At 44.4% G+C, this 22,122-nt stretch overlaps 1 protein-coding gene and 1 long non-coding RNA gene across 10 annotated transcripts in view; one reads left to right on the forward strand and one right to left on the reverse strand.

Annotated features, from left to right (window-relative positions):
• Positions 1-22,122, forward strand: part of LOC127913994 (uncharacterized) — a 423,857-nt gene that overhangs the window by 143,108 nt on the left and 258,627 nt on the right. The window lies entirely within an intron of this gene.
• Positions 1-22,122, reverse strand: part of LOC118363423 (fibroblast growth factor 13-like) — a 215,097-nt gene that overhangs the window by 70,014 nt on the left and 122,961 nt on the right. For 8 of the 9 annotated variants that reach the window (XR_008087555.1, XR_008087551.1, XR_008087553.1 and 5 more), the window contains exon 3: positions 11,722-11,892. The exons of the other annotated variant lie outside the window; for it this stretch is intronic. Coding sequence is in view for 3 of the 8 variants with exons in the window: in XM_035744270.2 (XP_035600163.1) it covers positions 11,722-11,892 (171 nt within the window). In the remaining 5 variants the exon portion in view is untranslated. The remainder of the gene's footprint in view (positions 1-11,721; positions 11,893-22,122) is intronic. 9 annotated transcript variants of the gene reach the window in all.

The following is a 22,122-nucleotide window of genomic DNA, read 5'->3' on the forward strand; positions in this document are numbered from 1 at the left end:
TCTCACTCCAACTGTCTCTAGGTGTTAACCTCCACCCCAGCCCGGTCACAGAAGGCCTAACATAACCCCCATCTCACCTTCATCTCACTCCAACTGTCTCTAGGTGTTAACCTCCACCCCAGCCTGGTCACAGAAGGCCTAACATAACCCCATCTCACCTTCATCTCACTCCAACTGTCTCTAGGTGTTAACCTCCACCCCAGCCTGGTCACAGAAGGCCTAACATAACCCCCATCTCACCTTCATCTCACTCCAACTCTCTCTAGGTGTTAACCTCCACCCCAGCCCGGTCACAGAAGGCCTAACATAACCCCCATCTCACCTTCATCTCGCTCCAACTGTCTCTAGGTGTTAACCTCCACCCCAGCCTGGCCACAGAAGGCCTAACATAACCCCCATCTCACCTTCATCTCACTCCAACTGTCTCTAGGTGTTAACCTCCACCCCAGCCTGGCCACAGAAGGCCTAACATAACCCCCATCTCACCTTCATCTCACTCCAACTGTCTCTAGGTGTTAACCTCCACCCCAGCCTGGCCACAGAAGGCCTAACATAACCCCCATCTCACCTTCATCTCGCTCCAACTGTCTCTAGGTGTTAACCTCCACCCCAGCCCTGTCACAGAAGGCCTAACATAACCCCCATCTCACCTTCATCTCGCTCCAACTGTCTCTAGGTGTTAACCTCCACCCCAACCTGGTCACAGAAGGCCTAACATAACCCCCATCTCACCTTCATCTCGCTCCAACTGTCTCTAGGTGTTAACCTCCACCCCAGCCCGGTCACAGAAGGCCTAACATAACCCCCATCTCACCTTCATCTCGCTCCAACTGTCTCTAGGTGTTAACCTCCACCCCAGCCTGGTCACAGAAGGCCTAACCATAACCCCCATCTCACCTTCATCTCACTCCAACTGTCTCTAGGTGTTAACCTCCACCCCAGCCTGGTCACAGAAGGCCTAACATAACCCCCATCTCACCTTCATCTCACTCCAACTGTCTCTAGGTGTTAACCTCCACCCCAGCCCGGTCACAGAAGGCCTAACATAACCCCCATCTCACCTTCATCTCACTCCAACTGTCTCTAGGTGTTAACCTCCACCCCAGCCTGGCCACAGAAGGCCTAACATAACCCCCATCTCACCTTCATCTCACTCCAACTGTCTCTAGGTGTTAACCTCCACCCCAGCCTGGCCACAGAAGGCCTAACATAACCCCCATCTCACCTTCATCTCACTCCAACTGTCTCTAGGTGTTAACCTCCACCCCAGCCTGGCCACAGAAGGCCTAACATAACCCCCATCTCACCTTCATCTCACTCACTGTCTCTAGGTGTTAACCTCCACCCCAACTGTCTCTAGGTGTTAACCTCCACCCCAGCCTGGCCACAGAAGGCCTAACATAACCCCCATCTCACCATCATCTCGCTCCAACTGTCTCTAGGTGTTAACCTCCACCCCAGCCCGGTCACAGAAGGCCAACCATAACCCCCATCTCACCTTCATCTCGCTCCAACTGTCTCTAGGTGTTAACCTCCACCCCAGCCCGGTCACAGAAGGCCAACCATAACCCCCATCTCACCTTCATCTCGCTCCAACTGTCTCTAGGTGTTAACCTCCACCCCAGCCCGGTCACAGAAGGCCAACCATAACCCCCATCTCACCTTCATCTCGCTCCAACTGTATCTAGGTGTTAACCTCCACCCCAGCCCTGCCAAATCCAGCCAGGCGTGCCTTTCTATTTGTCTCTCTCTCTTTGCTAGTGGAAGGGCTCGACTGAGGTTCTGTGGAGGGTCTACCCAGCCTACAGAGAGGTCAAGGGGGCAGGGGTACATGGCACAGGAGAAGAAGGGTGCACATGGTTCATCACAATCACTTAAAGCTAGAACCCTAATTTGCTACATCGATTTTTGGACTTGAAAATCAATTATATATAAAAATTGATTCTAGCAGAATGTAACCTATAAATGCCTCAAACTTAGTTCAACTGTTGTACCCCAACATAACCCATAATATAAGATTGTTTTACTCCAATCCTTGCAAACAATGTAAATGTAAGACACTGTATAGCCTCAAAACATGGTTAAAACTATAGATTTTTTATCATGGATGGCCAGTCTATGCATCCATAGCTAGACATTGAGAGTGGTTACATTTCTCCAGCTTTTTACCAAAACAGAGGCAGGGTGTCGGTTTTGTTATTGTTTCAACTAAGGATTCAGCCTTTAATCTTCATTCAGAAGGCAGGAAATATGAAAATGTGAAAAGGCTCTCATAAATATGAAAATATGGAAATGTTCTGCATATATAAATGTTGGATGCCCATTCTTATGAGAAATTCCACACAGCAGCAGATGCATTAAAAGCTGGAAAATGAATCCGGAAAAGCAAGAGATTGAGACACGTAAAAAGCGATGATTTGTCTCAAGTTCTCAGGACTGTTTTCTCGTAAACGTTTGACAGGAAATGAGAGCATAATTCTGAGCGAACTAGGAAAAAAGTGACAGAGGCGAGCCAAAACCACAAATTACTTTTAAATGGATCTATTGAGAGCCTGGTTATTGATCAGTGCCAGGGCAGACAGAGTGAAATGGCTTTTCCATTCGTTGGAGTGGGACTGGCTTATCAGATGACTCAAATTGCAGCCTGACACAGCACTGTACTGGAGACCTATGCTCTGGTGAAATGACAAGTGGTACTTTGGAGAGAGAAAAAGTTCTCTCACAGTTTGGTACGTACACAAATCTTTGAACTGTCTCTAGTGGGGTGTGTACACAGGGGATGAAGACAGTGTATAGTGTCCTAAGAGAACACAATAGATAGTGGTTTAGAGGACTGGATGTTAGTGGTGCAGAGCTGGAAAAGAGCCAACCACTCAGTGCCTGTCCCTCGCTCGCTCCCTCCCTAGCAACAGCTGGATAGGACGCACTAGGCCAGGTGTACTCGTTCTGTCACCATCATGGCACAGAGATTCAACACTGGTCAGTGTTTAAAGCTTGCACACGCTCCTGACTGTGACTCCACCATAGGGACCAATGGCACCTTTGTGTAGGGAAACACTTTTTTACATAACACCCCAGACCTGATACGGAGATACAGGATTATGAACAGTGTTCCTAGCCAAAGGGAACTAGCAGGCTAGCTGTACCTTGTTATGGCTCTAAGACATCTCCTCAGGGTTTAGTGGAGGGAGGCTGAGGTTTGGGCACAGATCTGGGTCAGACATCAGAGAGTATCATGGAAGCTTGTTCTGCATCAGTGGAGGGGTGGCTGAGCTGAGGGGGCCACAGGGAATTCTGTGAGCTGAGTGCATGAGAACGAGATGTGACCAATGCTGGCGTGTGGAAGTAAGTAAACCCTCAGTGGTCTCTCTAGGGCAGGGGTGGGCAACTACAACTCATTTCTAGTTGTGTGCAGGTTTTTGTTCCGGTGTTAGGAATCAGGTGTTAGGAAGGGAACATGAAGTCTGCTCAGAGGAGTGGGACAGGTAGAGAGAAAGCAGGAACAGGCCCCACAATAAAGTAAACTTGTTCCATCCCAATGACAAACCCAGGAAGCGTCAGTCACTCAAAGGAAGGTTCTCTCAGTGAAGAGTTTCAGCAGTTTGCACCTTAACTCATCAGAAGTCTGTCTGGCGGAGGAAGGGAGAGGGGAAGAAGAGAGGAGAGGGGAGGAGAGAGGAAGAGAGGAGAGGAGGGGAGATGATGGGTGGAGAGAACGAAGGGAGAGGAGGGAAAAGGGGGAAAGGGGATGGGAGGAGGGGAGAGGAGAGTAGAGGAGGGGACTACTTTACTTCCTCCAGGGCCCTGCAGTGGTGCTCAGTGCTTGTTGTTGATGATGCTGTTGATATTGTTGTTGTTGTTGATATTGCTGTTGTTACAGTTGTCATACATCATTTCTAGCTTGGAGATTGCTGCCCAGAGGTGCAGGAAATGAATGTTGCATCTACAATTTGAGATAATGTGTGTGTTTGTGTGTTACTGCCACAGAGAGTAAGGAGGCTCTTAGAATGTAGCAGTCAGGCGTGCAAACTACAACACACGCCTGACTGCTACTGTAACATAGTGCTGGGAATCGGTGTGAACACTGTGAAAGGTGTTGATTACATCACAAGGTTGATACACACAAACGATCAGGGGACACATTGTACACACTGCGTGCTCACCCTTACCCTCACATTACCTCCCCATCCTCTTGTAACTGATATAATATCCCAAGCCCCCTTACGAAGTCAGCGTTGATGTGACATTGCCACCACAGCACAACATGCCTCCCCTTCAAGGCCTAAACACACATTATTATATCTATTATATATATTATTATATCTATTATGCTGCTACACACAAAAATAGCTGCATTTGCAAAGGGAGAGAAAGAGTGTTCAAATGCAGTGTTATCGGAGTGCGTGTGTGTGTGTGTGCTTGCGCTTCCAGGGGCTGTATGTTTGGCTCTTGTCAACATTGAATCTGGTGAACAAACGGGACTCTGGGAAGGGCATGGTGGGATGCACAGTTGTGTTTTCAGGCTTCTCTGAGCACCCTGCCGAGTGCTCCGCAAATTCTATAGTATAGCCGGTAAATAACGGGAGACGAGAGGAGCCCGGTTTTGGGCTGTGGTGTTTGTATTGTTTTGTGTGTGTGTGTGTGTGTGTGTGTGTGTGTGTGTGTGTGTGTGTGTGTGTGTGTGTGTGTGTGTGTGTGTGTGTGTGTGTGTGTGTGTGTGTGTGTGTGTGTGTGTGTGTGTGTGTGTGTGTGTGTGTGTGTGTGTGTGTGTGTGTGTGTGACCTCAGAGTCTTTAGTGTGGAGTTGGGGAGGATCATCACAAAGCCACTGAATTATGGATGGTATGTGTACTGGGTACAACTTTTCATCTGTAGTGGAGAAACAGAAGGGAGGAAGGGAGGTAATGAGGGGGAGAGAGAAGAGAGAGAGAAGAGAGAGAGATAGCAGTAGGAACAATTAATGAAAAGACAGACAGACAGACAGACAGACAGACAGACAGACAGACAGACAGACAGACAGACAGACAGACAGGCTGTGTAGGCGAGTGTTTTGGGGCCTGGATCTAGGGTAGAGTGTCTGCATCCATGCCTGACCCTGTGGGTACTTTATACCACTCTAATCTCATGCCCTTGGGGAATCGGATAGAGTCTGCAGAAGATGTGATACATGCTACTGATGTGTTGTTCGGTGAACCAAGTCTTCTAATGACATGGGGGTCATATATTCTACCTGTGTAATGCAGTGTTGTGATGACAGTGGGATTAGGGGACTAGTAGAGATAGTACTGAAATGTCTGCAGCAGAGATATCAATGATGTGACTGCAGCCGGAGAGAGTACTGATGTGACTGCAGCAGAGATAGTACTGAAATGTCTGCAGCAGAGATATCAATGATGTGACTGCAGCCGGAGAGAGTTATGATGTGACTGCAGCAGAGATAGTACTGATGTGACTGCAGCAGAGATAGTACTGATGTGACTGCAGCAGAGATAGTACTGATGTGACTGCAGCAGAGATAGTACTGATGTGACTGCAGCAGAGATAGTACTGTTGTGACTGCAGCAGAGATAGTTCTGTTGTGACTGCAGCAGAGATAGTACTGATGTGACTGCAGCAGAGATAGTACTGATGTGACTGCAGCAGAGATAGTACTGATGTGACTGCAGCAGAGATAGTACTGATGTGACTGCAGCAGAGATAGTACTGATGTCAGTGTTGCCTATACTGTACTGTAACCACACATCTACAATATATTACACATTTCACCATCCTATGTACAACAGGAGCTGGGAAAGACAAGATAGTATATGTCAGCTCACTCATTGTTGTCTGCTACAAACAGTGGTGTAAAGTACTTAAAAATACTATTTAAGTAGTTTTTTGCGGTACATTTTTTGTGAACTTTTACTCCACTACATTCCTAAAGAAAATAATGTACTTTTTACTCCATTTTCCCTGACACCAAAAAGTACTCTTTACATTTTGACTGGAAAATGGTCCACTTCAGGCACTTATCAAGAGAACATTCCCGGTCATCCCTATTGCCTCTGATGTGGCGGACTCAATAAACACAAATGCTAAACACATATACATTATGTCTGATGTAAACACATAAACACATATACATTATGTCTGATGTAAACACCTGAACACATATACATTATGTCTGATGTAAACACATAAACACATATACATTATGTCTGATGTAAAAACCTGAACACATATACATTCTGTCTGATGTAAACACAAACACATATACATTATGTCTGATGTAAACACATAAACACATATACATTATGTCTGATGTAAACACATAAACACATATACATTATGTCTGATGTAAACACATAAACATTATGTCTGATGTAAACACCTGAACACATATACATTATGTCTGATGTAAACACATAAACACATATACATTATGTCTGATGTAAACACAAACACATATACATTATGTTTGATGTAAACACATAAACACATATACATTATGTCTGATGTAAACACATAAACACATATACATTATGTCTGATGTAAACACATAAACACATATACATTATGTCTGATGTAAACACATAAACACATATAGATTATGTCTGATGTAAACACATAAACACATATACATTATGTCTGATGTAAACACATAAACACATATACATTATGTCTGATGTAAACACATAAACACATATACATTATGTCTGATGTAAACACATAAACACATATACATTATGTCTGATGTAAACACATAAACACATATGCATTATGTCTGATGTAAACACAAACACATATAAATTATGTCTGATGTAAACACATAAACACATATACATTATGTCTGATGTAAACACATAAACACATATACATTATGTCTGATGTAAACACATAAACACATATACATTATGTCTGATGTAAACACATAAACACATATACATTATGTCTGATGTAAACACAAACACATATACATTATGTCTGATGTAAACACATAAACACATATACATTATGTCTGATGTAAACAAACACATATACATTATGTCTGATGTAAACACATAAACACATATACATTATGTCTGATGTAAACACATAAACACATATACATTATGTCTGATGTAAACACAAACACATATACATTATGTCTGATGTAAACACATAAACACATATACATTATGTCTGATGTAAACACATAAACACATATAGATTATGTCTGATGTAAACACAAACACATATACATTATGTCTGATGTAAACACAAACACATATAAATTATGTCTGATGTAAACACATAAACACATATACATTATGTCTGATGTAAACAAACACATATACATTATGTCTGATGTAAACACATAAACACATATACATTATGTCTGATGTAAACACATAAACACATATAGATTATGTCTGATGTAAACACATAAACACATATACATTATGTCTGATGTAAACACAAACACATATACATTATGTCTGATGTAAACACAAACACATATACATTATGTCTGATGTAAACACAAACACATAAACATTATGGCTGATGTAAACACCTGAACACATATACATTATGTCTGATGTGAACACAAACATTATGTCTGATGTAAACACATAAACACATATACATTATGTCTGATGTAAACACATAAACACATATACATTATGTCTGATGTAAACACAAACACATATACATTATGTCTGATGTAAACACAAACACATAAACATTATGGCTGATGTAAACACCTGAACACATATACATTATGTCTGATGTGAACACAAACATTATGTCTGATGTAAACACATAAACACATATACATTATGTCTGATGTAAACACATAAACACATATACATTATGTCTGATGTAAACACATAAACACATATACATTATGTCTGATGTAAACACATAAACACATATACATTATGTCTGATGTAAACACATAAACACATATACATTATGTCTGATGTAAACACATAAACACATATACATTATGTCTGATGTAAACACATAAACACATATACATTATTTCTGATGTAAACACATAAACACATATACATTATGTCTGATGTAAACACCTGAACACATATACATTATGTCTGATGTAAACACAAACACATATACATTATGTCTGATGTAAACAAACACATATACATTATGTCTGGTGTAAACACATAAACACATATACATTATGTCCGATGTAAACACCTGAACACATATACATTGTCTGATGTAAACACATAAACACATATACATTATGTCTGATGTAAACACAAACACATAAACATTATGGCTGATGTAAACACCTGAACACATATACATTATGTCTGATGTGAACACATAAACATTATGTCTGATGTAAACACATAAACACATATATATTATGTCTGATGTAAACACATAAACACATATACATTATGTCTGATGTAAACACATAAACACATATACATTATGTCTGATGTAAACACCTGAACACATATACATTATGTCTGATGTAAACACCTGAACACATATACATTATGTCTGATGTAAACACATAAACACATATACATTATGTCTGATGTAAACACCTGAACACATATACATTATGTCTGATGTAAACACATAAACATTATGTCTGATGTAAACACATAAACACATATACATTATGTCTGATGTAAACACCTGAACACATATACATTATGTCTGATGTAAACACATAAACATTATGTCTGATGTAAACACAAACACATAGTGGGGCAAAAAAGTATTTAGTCAGCCACCAATTGTGCAAGTTCTCCCACTTAAAAAGATGAGAGACCTGTAATTTTCATCATAGGTGCACTTCAACTATGACAGACAAAATGAGAAAAAGAAAATCCAGAAAATCACATTGTAGGATTTTTAATGAATTTATTTGCAAATTGGTGGCTGACTAAATACTTTTTGGCCCCACTGTATATTTTAACAACTACATTTACTTTGATACTTAAGTATATTTACTCAAGTACTATTTTACTGGGTGACTTTCACTTACGTCATTTTCTATTCAGGTATTTTTTTCCACCACCGGCTACAGAACATTCTATTTGACTAAAGCTTGATTATGAAACATGGTCTTTGTCACTAAGCCTTTATACGAGTTCAGTCTTCACAGGCAGCAAACAGTGATCCTATTTTATATTGATTTTCTCATCTCTCTGAAGGACAGACCCTGTTCTTGTACCACTGGCAATACTACACACTGAGTTACAACAGAGCGTTCTTCAAGGGTGCTTTGATAAGGGTGATGGTTCTATTTGGAACAATAATCACTCAAAGACCCCTTAGCTCTTAAATAGTTATTCTGTAGTACCAGATACAGTGGCGAGAAAAGTATGTGAACCATTTTGAATTACCTGGATTTCTGCATAAATTGTTCATGAAATTTGATCTGATCTTCATCTTAGTCACAACAATAGACGCACACAGTCTGCTTAAACTAATAACACAAACAATTATATGTTTTCATGTCTTTATTGAACACACCGTGTAAACATTCACAGTGCAGGGTGGGAAAAGTATGTGAACCTTTGGATTTAATAACTGGTTGACCCTCCTTTAGCAGAAATAACCTCAACCAAACAACACAACTTTAGTTTCATCTGTCCACAGAATATTTTGCCAGGTGCTCTTTTGCGAACTTCAGAAGTGCAGCAATGTTTTTGTGGACAGCAGTGGATTCTTCCGTTGTGTCCTCCCATGACCACCATTCTTGTTTAGTGTTTTACGTATCGTAGACTCGTCAACGGAGATGTTAGCATGTTCCAGAGATTTCTGTAAGTCTTTAGCTGACACTCTAGGATTCTTCTTAACCTCATTGAGCATTATGCGCTGTGCTCCCTCGGATGGCCACTCCTAAGGAGAGTAGCAACAATGCTGAGCTTTCTCCATTTATGTGGACTGATGAACATCAAGGCTTTTAGAGATACTTTTGTAACCCTTTCCAGCTTTATGCATGTCAACAATACTTAATCTTAGGTCTTCTGAGATCTATTTTGTCTGAGGTATGGTTCAGATCAGGCACTGCTTCTTCTGAATAGCAAACTCACATTTTTAGAGTGTTTTTTATAGGGCAGGGCAGCTCTAACCAACATCTCCAATCTCATCTCAATGATTGTATTCCAGGTTAGCTGACTCCAATTAGCTTCTGGAGATGTCATTAGCCAAGGGGTTCACATACTTGTTCCAACCTACATTGTGAATGTTTAAATGATGTATTCAATATAGACAAGAAAAATACAATAGTTTGTGTGTTATTAGTTTAACCGCAGCATGTTTGTCTATTGTCTATTGTTGTGACTTAGAAGATCAGATCACATTTTAGGACCAATTCATGCCGAAATCCAGGTCATTCCAAAGGGTTTACATACTTTTTTCTTGCCACTGTGTCTTCTATATCAGATGACCTGGCCTCCACAATCACCCGACCTCAACCCAATGGAGATAGTTTGGGATGAGTTGGACTGCAGATTGAAGGAAAAGCAGCCAACAAGTGCTCAGCATATGTGGGAACTCCTTCAAGACTTGGAAAATCTGGTTGAGAGAATGTACACTATGTACACTACGTTCAAGAACAGCCCACACATCTGATTCAACAGGTGATTGTTACCTGATAATCATAGATTATAGATTACATAGATTATGTAGCTGAGACCACACGACAAACCAGTTTACACTGCAAATGTACTATAACCCACAGCGAATCACATGTCTTACCGAGTTGCCTGGAAGTCTGAAAAGGAAGGTACCTTCATCTTTGCAATCTTAGTACTCTACTGATGAAAATGCACAAGCCTCAGGCAATAGATGGAACAATCAACCCCTGGTACCTAACATACATGTGCAATGTTTCAGCATGCAGGTGCTTAGACCTAACGTTACCGTGCGGTGTCTTCCCCTCTCCCCAATGAGCATGACCATACACAGACTAACCAAAGCATCATGCGTCTGCAAGCGCCAGGGAGCGGGGTAGAGAGAGAGAAGAGAGTGAGGGAGGGGAGAGGGGAGAGAACGGTAAAGAGAGAGAGAGAGGAGAGTGGGGGAGGGGAGAGAACGGTAGAGAGAGAGAGAGAGAGAGAGAGAGAGAGAGGGGGGGAGAGAGAGGGGGAGGACGGAATAGGAGAAAGGCAGGTAGAGAAAGGAGGAGGCGGGAGGAGCGATGGGGGAGAAGGAGATAGAGAGGGACAGGGCTAAAGCCAGCAAGACTAAAAGCCAGGGGAGCATGGGGGGAGACGGACAGTTGCTTAATGGGTGGGCAACAAGCCAATAATATACTGGCATCATCTTAATATCAACCTCATATGGATGTCCTATACAGTAGAGGTGCAGAGTCATGAGGTTGTAGCATGACGAGCTGCAAGATTCTTATTCCATGAAGCCAAGAGGCTCCAGTACGGTGAACAGCAGCTGCATCATTCCATGACCCCTTTCAGTGGTTTTAATATTCCTTTATGTTGGCTGTAGCAGGGGCCTATGGGTGGTTGGAGGATGTTTGGTGGGCTGTGCGCCACAGGCAAGCATAAGATACTGACAATCATACACACACACTATGAGTGAGAGACCGCACAGGCCAGATGCTTTCCAAAAATGGGATGTAAATGAACGGAAACTTTGAGGGGAGGAGAACTATCAGTTCAGACAGAATATGAGAGAGAGAAAGAGAGGAGGAAAAGCCAAAAAAATATGCATCACTTAAAAAAACAAGGAGGGGGTGCGGACAAACCTTCGGGCTCTGAGCTCTCTTTGTTGACGACTTGCTTCAGCGGGCAGCAGAAGATTTCGTGACACTTAGCACGAAATGGGGACCCCTTACTCCTTAAATCCGCCGATGAGTGGATGGAATCCTGCCGCAACATAATGTATTCCTGGGTACCTGGAGCAGCATCATCCTGGACTGCCATGGTGCCACAACACAATGAACTGAGGTTAGGGGAGCGCTCACCACAACACAGACAGAAGAACAACGCAGAGACGAAACAAAGGCTAAATAAAATACAGACATTACATCAGCAACCACTAAAGCATTATTGTAAATCAACACAGCCTACTACAACAGAGGAAGAGAGAGAGAGAGTTAGAAGGAAGGGGGAGGAAGAGGAGGGCAGAGAGAGAAAGAGAACATTAACAACTTAAATAAATACAACTAAAGTAACATCAAGAGAGGGAGGGAGAGAAAAAAAAGAGGGAGGAGGAGTACGCGGCAAACTGATACAGGGACAAATCGGACCTAATCGTTATCAAGTAGTACTGTGGGTCCCAAGGTCATTCTAAAATCATTCTAAGGATCGCACAGAGGTGTGAAAGTAGAGCAAGGCAAGAACCTGCAAGGTCAATACCAGCAGATCTAAGGTCAGATCGGGGTGCTACTAACCCCAACCAGACAGTACCCTTTTTGAGGGAAGGCATGCAAATGTAAAAGCATGCGCTGATCCCAGACCAGTCAACCAGAGGCGTGGTGGTCGGGAATGTTTTCATGGAATGACACGACACATGCAGAGATGATATTGTGGATGTTATTACAGTGGATAATATGAATTCTATGAAGAAATGATAGCATCAGCTGCATTATTTTGTCCAGTGTGCTGCCCTAGGCCTGTCTAATGTTCATGGGAACCTGTCTAAAGGGTCAGACACATTGTAAGTGACCTCGAAACGACTACCTCACATTTCTCTTCTCCTCCACACGAATGCATTATTAACCATCCTCCATCCATCTGTTAACTGAATGTATATCCACATACGGACAGGAGGGGTCTGCCGATCCACGTGCTCTACACAGACAGGAGGGGTCTGCCGATCCACGTGCTCTACACAGACAGGAGGGGTCTGCCGATCCACGTGCTCTACACAGACAGGAGGGGTCTGCCGATCCACGTGCTCTACACAGACAGGAGGGGTCTGCCGATCCACGTGCTCTACACAGACAGGAGGGGTCTCCGATCCACGTGCTCTACACAGCCAGGAGGGGTCTGCCGATCCACGTGCTCTACACAGACAGGAGAGGTCTGCCGATCCACGTGCTCTACACAGACAGGAGGGGTCTGCCGATCCACGTGCTCTACACAGACAGGAGGGGTCTGCCGATCCACGTGCTCTACACAGACAGGAGGGGTCTGCCGATCCACGTGCTCTACACAGACAGGAGGGGTCTGCCGATCCACGTGCTCTACACAGACAGGAGGGGTCTGCCGATCCACGTGCTCTACACAGACAGGAGGGGTCTGCCGATCCACGTGCTCTACACAGACAGGAGGGGTCTGCCGATCCACGTGCTCTACACAGACAGGAGGGGTCTGCCGATCCACGTGCTCTACACAGACAGGAGGGGTCTGCCGATCCACGTGCTCTACACAGACAGGAGGGGTCTGCCGATCCACGTGCTCTACACAGACAGGATGGGTCTGCCGATCCACGTGCTCTACACAGACAGGAGGGGTCTGCCGATCCACGTGCTCTACACAGACAGGAGGGGTCTGCCGATCCACGTGCTCTACACAGACAGGAGGGGTCTGCCGATCCACGTGCTCTACACAGACAGGAGGGGTCTGCCGATCCACGTGCTCTACACAGACAGGAGGGGTCTGCCGATCCACGTGCTCTACACAGACAGCCTCACAGGACAGAATAACTCAGTCTAAATTAAGTCTGGGCTACGTCATTACTATCTAGTTTCATTCTGTGGTAGTATTTCGGCTGACATCCAGAAGTACTCAGTGGTGTACTGGCTCAGGGATGAAGTCTCATCCTCTCTCCTCTCTCTGCTTAGTTATTCAAAGTAAAAGATGAAGGAGTATATATATAGAGCTGTCAACCTGCTCCTTGTTCTGTTCTGTCAATGAGAACACTCGCTCCCTCCTCCCACCAGTTGACCATCCGTTCACAGAGCATGGGGCTCGAGACGCATGAACGCTGACTCACACACACACACACACACACACACACACACACACACACACACACACACACACACACACACACACACACACACACACACACACACACACACACACACACACACACACACACACACACACACACACACACACGTGTGCGTAACAACAATATACCGTACAAGGTACACATATAGACACACGCAAGCACGCACGCATGCATGCACAAACACACACTCACACACACACCACAAAGGCATGAATAGGCAAAAGTCTTTGTGTCCAATTAATTTCAGTGAGGAATAGGGAGGCAGACTTTTCTATCCTTTTAAATTAACAAAGAGAATAAATCAGGAGGTACTGTAAGACGATACCTTGTGGGTTGCAAAACTGAATGCATTCAACCGTCTTCTGAATCAGAGAGGTGCAGGGGGCTGCCTTAATCAACATCCATGCACGGTGAGCAGTTGTTGTCAGGGATTAACTGCCTTGCTCAAGTGCAGAAGGCAGATTTTCTTTCTACCTTGACGGATCTGGGATTGTAACCAGCGACCTCTCGGTTACTGGCCCAAAACTCACTAGGCTACCTGCCACCCAATACAAAAATAGTGACAGGGTCACAAGTACAATTCAAAGGTGAGCAATAATTACATTTATCCAAAGCGACTTACATTCTCCGTGCATACATTTTATTTTAATTACTCCAGTGTTTACCTTGACTCTGAAAAAAGGTACAAACACAAACACACACATTTTATCAAAATGCATTTAGGGGCAGAAATGCCTTATGGAACGTGAACTTTCATGTGCCTTAATTAATGACAAACTTATATGCCATCTGTAAATACGAATAAAATTGTTAAATTATGAGCCTAGTTGGTTTAGCCACGAAAAAAGAAAGGAACCTTCCCACTAGTCACGGTTGGTTGAGATAATGGATGGGTTGGACATTCGGAGAGACGAGTTCGGATTGGTCTGCCATGTAGCACATTTATGTCTATAACATGAGCTTCTTAGTATATGTAGGCAACCCTTTCTAAAGCATTTTAAAAATATATATATCACAAAGAACACTTTCTGGAGAACCGAGTTTTGAAATCAGTGGATGGCCTGGTGGAAGCAGAGTATTATAGCTAAGGAGATGTAGAAAATTCAGGCATTTGTTTGCAAATACGGAGAGAGTCGAAAAGAGAACATAGAAGGCTGTTGTATAAAACACCTGTCTCTGGATTACATCTTCAAACTAAGGGAAACCATGGATCCATGAAAGAGAGTGAGAAGCGTTCATCCATGTATATGGGTAAGAGATTCTAGCTAGCTACATTTTCAGATATTAGATGTTTTTAAATTAGTCAGAAAGTCCTTTTCATTGCAAGTTAAAGCATGCTGTTAGCTAGCTGGCTCGCTAGCTAACGTTATGTGTATGATCTGTGTATAATATTATTCGTATCTCAGAGCCAGTTGCGTTGCAAGTTGTTAAGCTTGAGCTACCTGTAGATTCATGCAGGGAAGTAACGTTATGAGTTGGGATTATGGTTCATTGTTTAGCAAGCAAACTACATCTAAACAAAAGACTCCACTATGCAAGTAACCATTTCACTGTAGTGTTTACACCGTATGTATCCTGTGCATGTGAAAAATAAATGTTGATTTTATTTGATATAGTGTGTTTACCAGAGGCACTAATGTGAAGAACAACATGACCTGCACCAAAGTCAAATTAGGATACCAGCCAACGAGTCAAAATAGGATAGTTAGGCCAAAATGAGTGTCCAAATTCAAAAATGATCTGGTAGAATAACCTGCTTTTATTTAGTCACACTCCAAACCAGAACCTATTTTCTGTAATTAGCTCACCATTAACTTGTAAATAAATCAAATCAAATTTTATTGGTAACATTCACATGGTTAACAGATGTTAATGCGAGAGTAGCGACATGCTTTTGGTTCTGGTTCCGACAGTGCAGTAATATCTAACAAGTAATCTAACAAATTCACAACAACTACCTTATACACACAAATGTAAAGGGACGAATAAGAATATGTGCATATAAATACATGGATGAGTGATGGCTGTGCAGCATAGGCCAGATGCAGTAGATGGTATAGAAAACAGTATATACATATGGGATGGATAATGTAGAATATGTAGACATTATTAAAGTGGCGTTATTTAAAGTGACTAGCGATACCTTAATTAAATCCATTTATTAAATTGGACAGAGATTTGAGTCTGTATGTTGGCAGCAGCCACTCTATGTTAGTGATGACTGTTAAACAGTCTGATGGCCTTGAGATAGATGCTGTTTTTCAGTCTCTCTGTCCCAGCTTTGATGCACCTGTACTGATAGCGGGGTGAACAGGCAGTGGCTCAGGTGATTGTTGTCCTTGATGATCATTTTGGTCTTCCTGTGACATCGGGTGCTCTAGGTGTCCTGGAGGGCAGGTAGTTTGCCCCCGGTGATGCATTGTGCAGACCGCACTACCCTCTGGAGAGCCTTGCGGTTGTGGGCGGTGCAGTTGCTGTACCAGGCGGTGATACAGCCCAACAGGATGCTCTCGATTGTGCATTTGTAAAAGTGTGTGAGTGTTTTTGGTGACAAGCCAAATTTCTTCAGCCTCCTGAGGTTGAAGAGGCGCTGTTGCGCCTTCTGTGTGTGTGGACCATTTCAGTTTGTCCGTGAAGTGTATGCCGAGGAACTTAAAACATTCCACCTTCTCCACTACGGTCCCGTCGATGCTGTTTCCTGAAGTCCACAATCATCTTCTTTGTTTTGTTGACGTTGAGTGAGAGGTTATTTTCCTAACACTACACTCTGAGGGCCCTCACCTCCTCCCTGTAGGATGTCTTGTTGTCTGCAAACTTGGTGATTGAGTTGGAGGCGTGCATGTCCACGCAGCCATGGGTGAACAGAGAGTACAGGAGAGGGCTGAGAACGCACCGTTGTGGGGCCCAATTTTGAGGATCAGCGGGGTAGAGATCTTGTTTCCTACCCTCACCACCTAGGGGCAGGCCGTCAGAAAGTCCAGGACCCAGTTGCACATGGCGGGGTCGAGACCCAGGGTCTCATGCTTAATGCTTAATGACGAGTTTGGAGGGTACTATGGTGTTAAATGCTGAGCTGTAGTCAATGCCGGCAGCCTTGCGAGGGTTAACACATTTAAATGGTGTGCTCGCCTTCTGAGTCTGACCAGTAGGCCGCTCCTTCTGCCTCTCCCGCGGCGACCGCGTTGTTTTGGGTCGGCCTCTGGGATTAGATCCCATGTCCAGGGTGGAGGTCCAAACAAAGGATCCACTTCGGGAAAGTCGTATTCCTGGTTGTAATGATGGTAAGTTGACGTCACTTTTATATCCAGTAGTTCTTCCTGGCTGGATGAAATAACACTTGAGATTGTCTGGGCTAACAATGTACGAAATAATACATTAAAAAAAGGCAGCCATCTTGGTGTATGACAAACAATGATCTTGTTGTGAGTTTATTGGTATTAAAAATACACCAGTTCTGAATTGAGCAGATTGGTTACATATTAAACTGAAGGCAACATAAAAGCTGACATTAAGTCCATGGCAACAGCTAATGAGCAACTCTGTTACTAAGCATATTCCTTATAACTGTAATGACATGTATACAGTACATGTAGGTCAGAGTAGGCTGCTGAGGGGAGGACGGCTCATAACAATGGCTGGAACGGAGTAAATGGAATTGCATCAAACATCAGTATTTGATACCATTCCACCCCAGCCATTACCACGAGCCTGTCCTCCCCAATTAAGGTGCCCCCAGCACCCTGTGATGTAGGCCTATTCACAATCAGCCAGAAAGAGAGTAGCTGAGGCAGACTTAATAGTTAACAGACACCCCACTCTTATCACACACACACACACGAGCATGGGGCTCGAGACGCATGAACGCTGACTCACACGCACACACTGTAGGTGCACACACTGCGGGAACACACACACACACACACACAGTGACTCGGGGGTCTATCAGCAGAACAGTTTATCACTAGCCTTTTTTTCTCCAGGAGCTATTTCCCATTGTCTTAGTGGAGACCAACGTCAACTACTGACACCTCACCCAAAACGCTGCACTAAAACTGCAGATGACAAAAGTGAAGAAAGCAACGAGTTGAAACTTGGGGTTTTGGGTAGACAGAAAAAACTTAAGACTTCTCATGTCCCCATTCTGAAACTGGACCTCTTTCCATGCAGCGAAAGCATTTGAGGGAAATGTCCATCTTGGTCAAATCATTCTGTAACATCTGAAAAATATGTCCTCTGATGAAATCACCCGTCTTCATAAATGTAGACTTCGCTGAAAAATGTGGCTTATTGTATCTTGAAGATCTTACTGCCCGTTATGAGGCCCTGATAAGCAATCTCTCAATGCACAGTGGACTCCCCTCCCTTCCTCCTCCCAACTGTATCTGTGAGGAGTGACAGTGGTGTGAAGTGGCCCTCCAGAAGAACACTCACCCTCTTCACAGACAGCTAGCAGCCACTGCTGAGTGCCAGTCACTTCAGGCTGCAGGCTAGGGTCTAACTTCAAACTGATCACTAGTACATGTACTAATGAACTCTGCTTTATATCTCCCTCTCTCATCTTCTCCGAGCTCTCTGTCTGACTACTGGCCCAGATATGAGAGAAGAAAAAGAAGTAGGAAAAAAAAGATGAAAATAAAGGAGACAGGAGACTGTCAGACAGTTTGACAGTTTGGATCTGGATCTAGAGGCCTGGATCTAGAGGCCTGGATCTAGAGGCCTGGATCTAGAGGCCTGGATCTAGAGGCCTGGATCTAGAGGCCTGGATCGAGAGTCCTGGATCTCGAGGCCTGGATCTCGAGGTCTGGATCTCGAGGCCTGAGGCCTGCATCTGGAGGCCTGGATCGAGAGGCCAGGGTCTAGGGGTCTGGATCTAGAGGCCTGGGACAAGAGGCCTGGGTCTAGATGCCTGGATCTAGAGGCATGGATCTAGGGGCCTGGATCTAAAGGCATGGGTCTAGAGGTCTGAAGCTAGAGGCCTGGATCTGGAGGCCTGGATCAAGAGGCCTGGGTCTGGAGGCCTGGGTCTGGAGGCCTGGGTCTGGAGGAGTGGGTTTGGAGGCCTGGATCACGGGGTCTGGATCTAGAGGCCTGGGTCTAGAGGTCTGGATCTAGAGGCCTGGGTCTAGAGGCCTGGGTCTAGAGGCCTGGATCTGGAGGCCTGGGTCTAGGGGCCTGGGTCTAGAGGCCTGGGTCTAGAGGCCTGGGTTTGGAGGCCTGGGTTAGGGGCCTGGGTCTAGAGGCCTGGGTCTAGAGGCCTGGGTCTAGAGGCCTGGATCTAGAGGCCTGGGTCTAGAGGCCTGGGTCTAGAGGCCTGGGTCTAGAGGCCTGGGTCTAGAGGCCTGGATCTAGAGGCCTGGGTCTAGGGGTCTGGATCTAGAGGCCTGGATCTGGAGGCCTGGATCAAGAGACCTGGATCTAGAGGCCTGGGTCTAGGAGTCTGGATCTAGAGGCCTGGGTCTAGAGGCCTGGAGGCCTGGGTCTAGGGGTCTGGGTCTAGAGGCCTGGGTCTAGAGGCCTGGGTCTAGAGGCCTGGGTCTGGAGGCCTTGGGTCTCGAGGCCTGGGTCTAGAGACCTGGAGCTAGGGGTCTGGAGCTTGGGGTCTGGAGCTAGAGGCCTGTGTCTAGGGGCCTGGGTCTAGAGGCCTTGGGTCTAGAGGCCTTGGGTCTAGGTCTAGGAGTCTGGGTCTAGGGGTCTGGGTCTCGGGGCCTGGATCTAGAGGTCTGGAACTAGAGGCCTGGGTCTACATCTAGAAGCCTGGGTCTAGGGGTCTAGGAGTCTGGGTCTAGTGGTCTGGGTCTACATCTAGAGGCCTGGATCAAGAGGCCTGGGTCTAGAGGCCTGGGGCTAGAACCCTGGGTCTAGGGGTCTGGATCTAGAGTCCTGAGTCTAGAGGCCTGGGTCTAGGGGTCTGGATCTATAGGCAGTAGGTCATATGATTGAATGTAGTCTGGCCCAGGAGTGTGAAGGTGAACGGAAAGGCTCTGGAGCAATGACTCCAGCAGAGAAAATACTGATGCGACTGCAGCAGAGAGAGTAGTGATGTGACTGCAGCAGAGATAGTACTAATGAGACTGTAGTAGAGAGAGTACTGATGTGACTGCAGCAGAGATAGTACTAATGATACTGCAGCAGAGAGAGTAGTGATGTGACTGCAGCAGAGATAGTACTGATGAGACTGTAGTAGAGAGAGTACTGATGTGACTGCAGCAGAGATAGTACTAATGATACTGCAGCAGAGAGAGTATTGATGTGACTGCAGCAGAGATAATACTGATGAGACTAGTAGAGACAGTACTGATGTGATTGCAGCAGAGAGAGTACTGATGTGACTGCAGCAGAGATAGTACTGATGAGACTAGTAGAGACAGTACTGATGTGATTGCAGCAGAGAGAGTACTGATGTGACTGCAGCAGAGATAGTACTGATGAGACTAGTAGAGACAGTACTGATGTGATTGCAGCAGAGATAGTACTGATGAGACTGTAGTAGAGAGAGTACTGATGTGACTGTAGTAGAGATAGTACTGATGAGACTAGTAGAGAGAGTACTGATGTGACTGCAGCAGAGATAGTACTGATGAGACTAGCAGAGATAGTACTGATGAGACTAGTAGAGAGAGTACTGATGAGACTAGTAGAGAGAGTACTGATGTGACTGCAGCAGAGATAGTACTGATGAGACTAGTAGAGACAGTACTGATGTGATTGCAGCAGAGATAGTACTGATGAGACTGTAGTAGAGAGAGTACTGATGTGACTGTAGTAGAGATAGTACTGATGAGACTAGTAGAGAGAGTACTGATGTGACTGCAGCAGAGATAGTACTGATGAGACTAGTAGAGAGAGTACTGATGTGACTGCAGCAGAGATAGTACTGATGAGACTAGTAGAGACAGTACTGCAGCAGAGATAGTACTGATGAGACTGTAGTAGAGAGAGTACTGATGTGACTGCAGCAGAGATAGTACTGATGAGACTAGTAGAGAGAGTACTGATGAGACTAGTAGAGAGAGTACTGATGTGACTGCAGCAGAGATAGTACTGATGAGACTGTAGTAGAGAGAGTACTGATGTGACTGCAGCAGAGATAGTACTAATGTTACTGCAGCAGAGAGTATTGATGTGACTGCAGCAGAGATAATACTGATGAGACTAGTAGAGAGAGTACTGATGAGACTAGTAGAGAGAGTACTGATGTGACTGCAGCAGAGATAGTACTGATGAGACTAGTAGAGAGAGTACTGATGTGACTGCAGCAGAGATAGTACTGATGAGACTAGTAGAGACAGTACTGATGTGATTGCAGCAGAGATAGTACTGATGAGACTGTAGTAGAGAGAGTACTGATGTGACTGCAGCAGAGATAGTACTGATGAGACTAGTAGAGAGAGTACTGATGAGACTAGTAGAGAGAGTACTGATGTGACTGCAGCATAGATAGTACTAATGAGACTGCAGCAGAGATAGTACTAATGAGACTGCAGCAGAGATAGTACTGATGTGACTGCAGCAGAGATAGTACTGATGAGACTAGTAGAGACAGTACTGATGTGATTGCAGCAGAGAGAGTACTGATGTGACTGCAGCAGAGATAGTACTGATGAGACTAGTAGAGACAGTACTGATGTGATTGCAGCAGAGATAGTACTGATGAGACTGTAGTAGAGAGAGTACTGATGTGACTGTAGTAGAGATAGTACTGATGAGACTAGTAGAGAGTACTGATGTGACTGCAGCAGAGATAGTACTGATGAGACTGCAGCAGAGATAGTACTGATGAGACTAGTAGAGAGAGTACTGATGTGACTGAGAGATAGTACTGATGAGACTGTAGTAGAGAGAGTACTGATGTGACTGCAGCAGAGATAGTACTAATGAGACTGCAGCAGAGATAGTACTAATGAGACTGCAGCAGAGAGAGTACTGATGTGACTGCAGCAGAGATAGTACTGATGAGACTGCAGCAGAGATAGTACTAATGAGACTGCAGCAGAGAGAGTACTGATGTGACTGCAGCAGAGATAGTACTGATGAGACTAGTAGAGACAGTACTGATGTGATTGCAGCAGAGATAGTACTGATGAGACTGTAGTAGAGAGAGTACTGATGTGACTGTAGTAGAGATAGTACTGATGAGACTAGTAGAGAGAGTACTGATGTGACTGCAGCAGAGATAGTACTGATG

This window comes from Oncorhynchus keta, chromosome 30 (genome assembly GCF_023373465.1).
Source record: "Oncorhynchus keta strain PuntledgeMale-10-30-2019 chromosome 30, Oket_V2, whole genome shotgun sequence".
NCBI classification, from domain to species: Eukaryota; Metazoa; Chordata; class Actinopteri; order Salmoniformes; family Salmonidae; genus Oncorhynchus; species Oncorhynchus keta.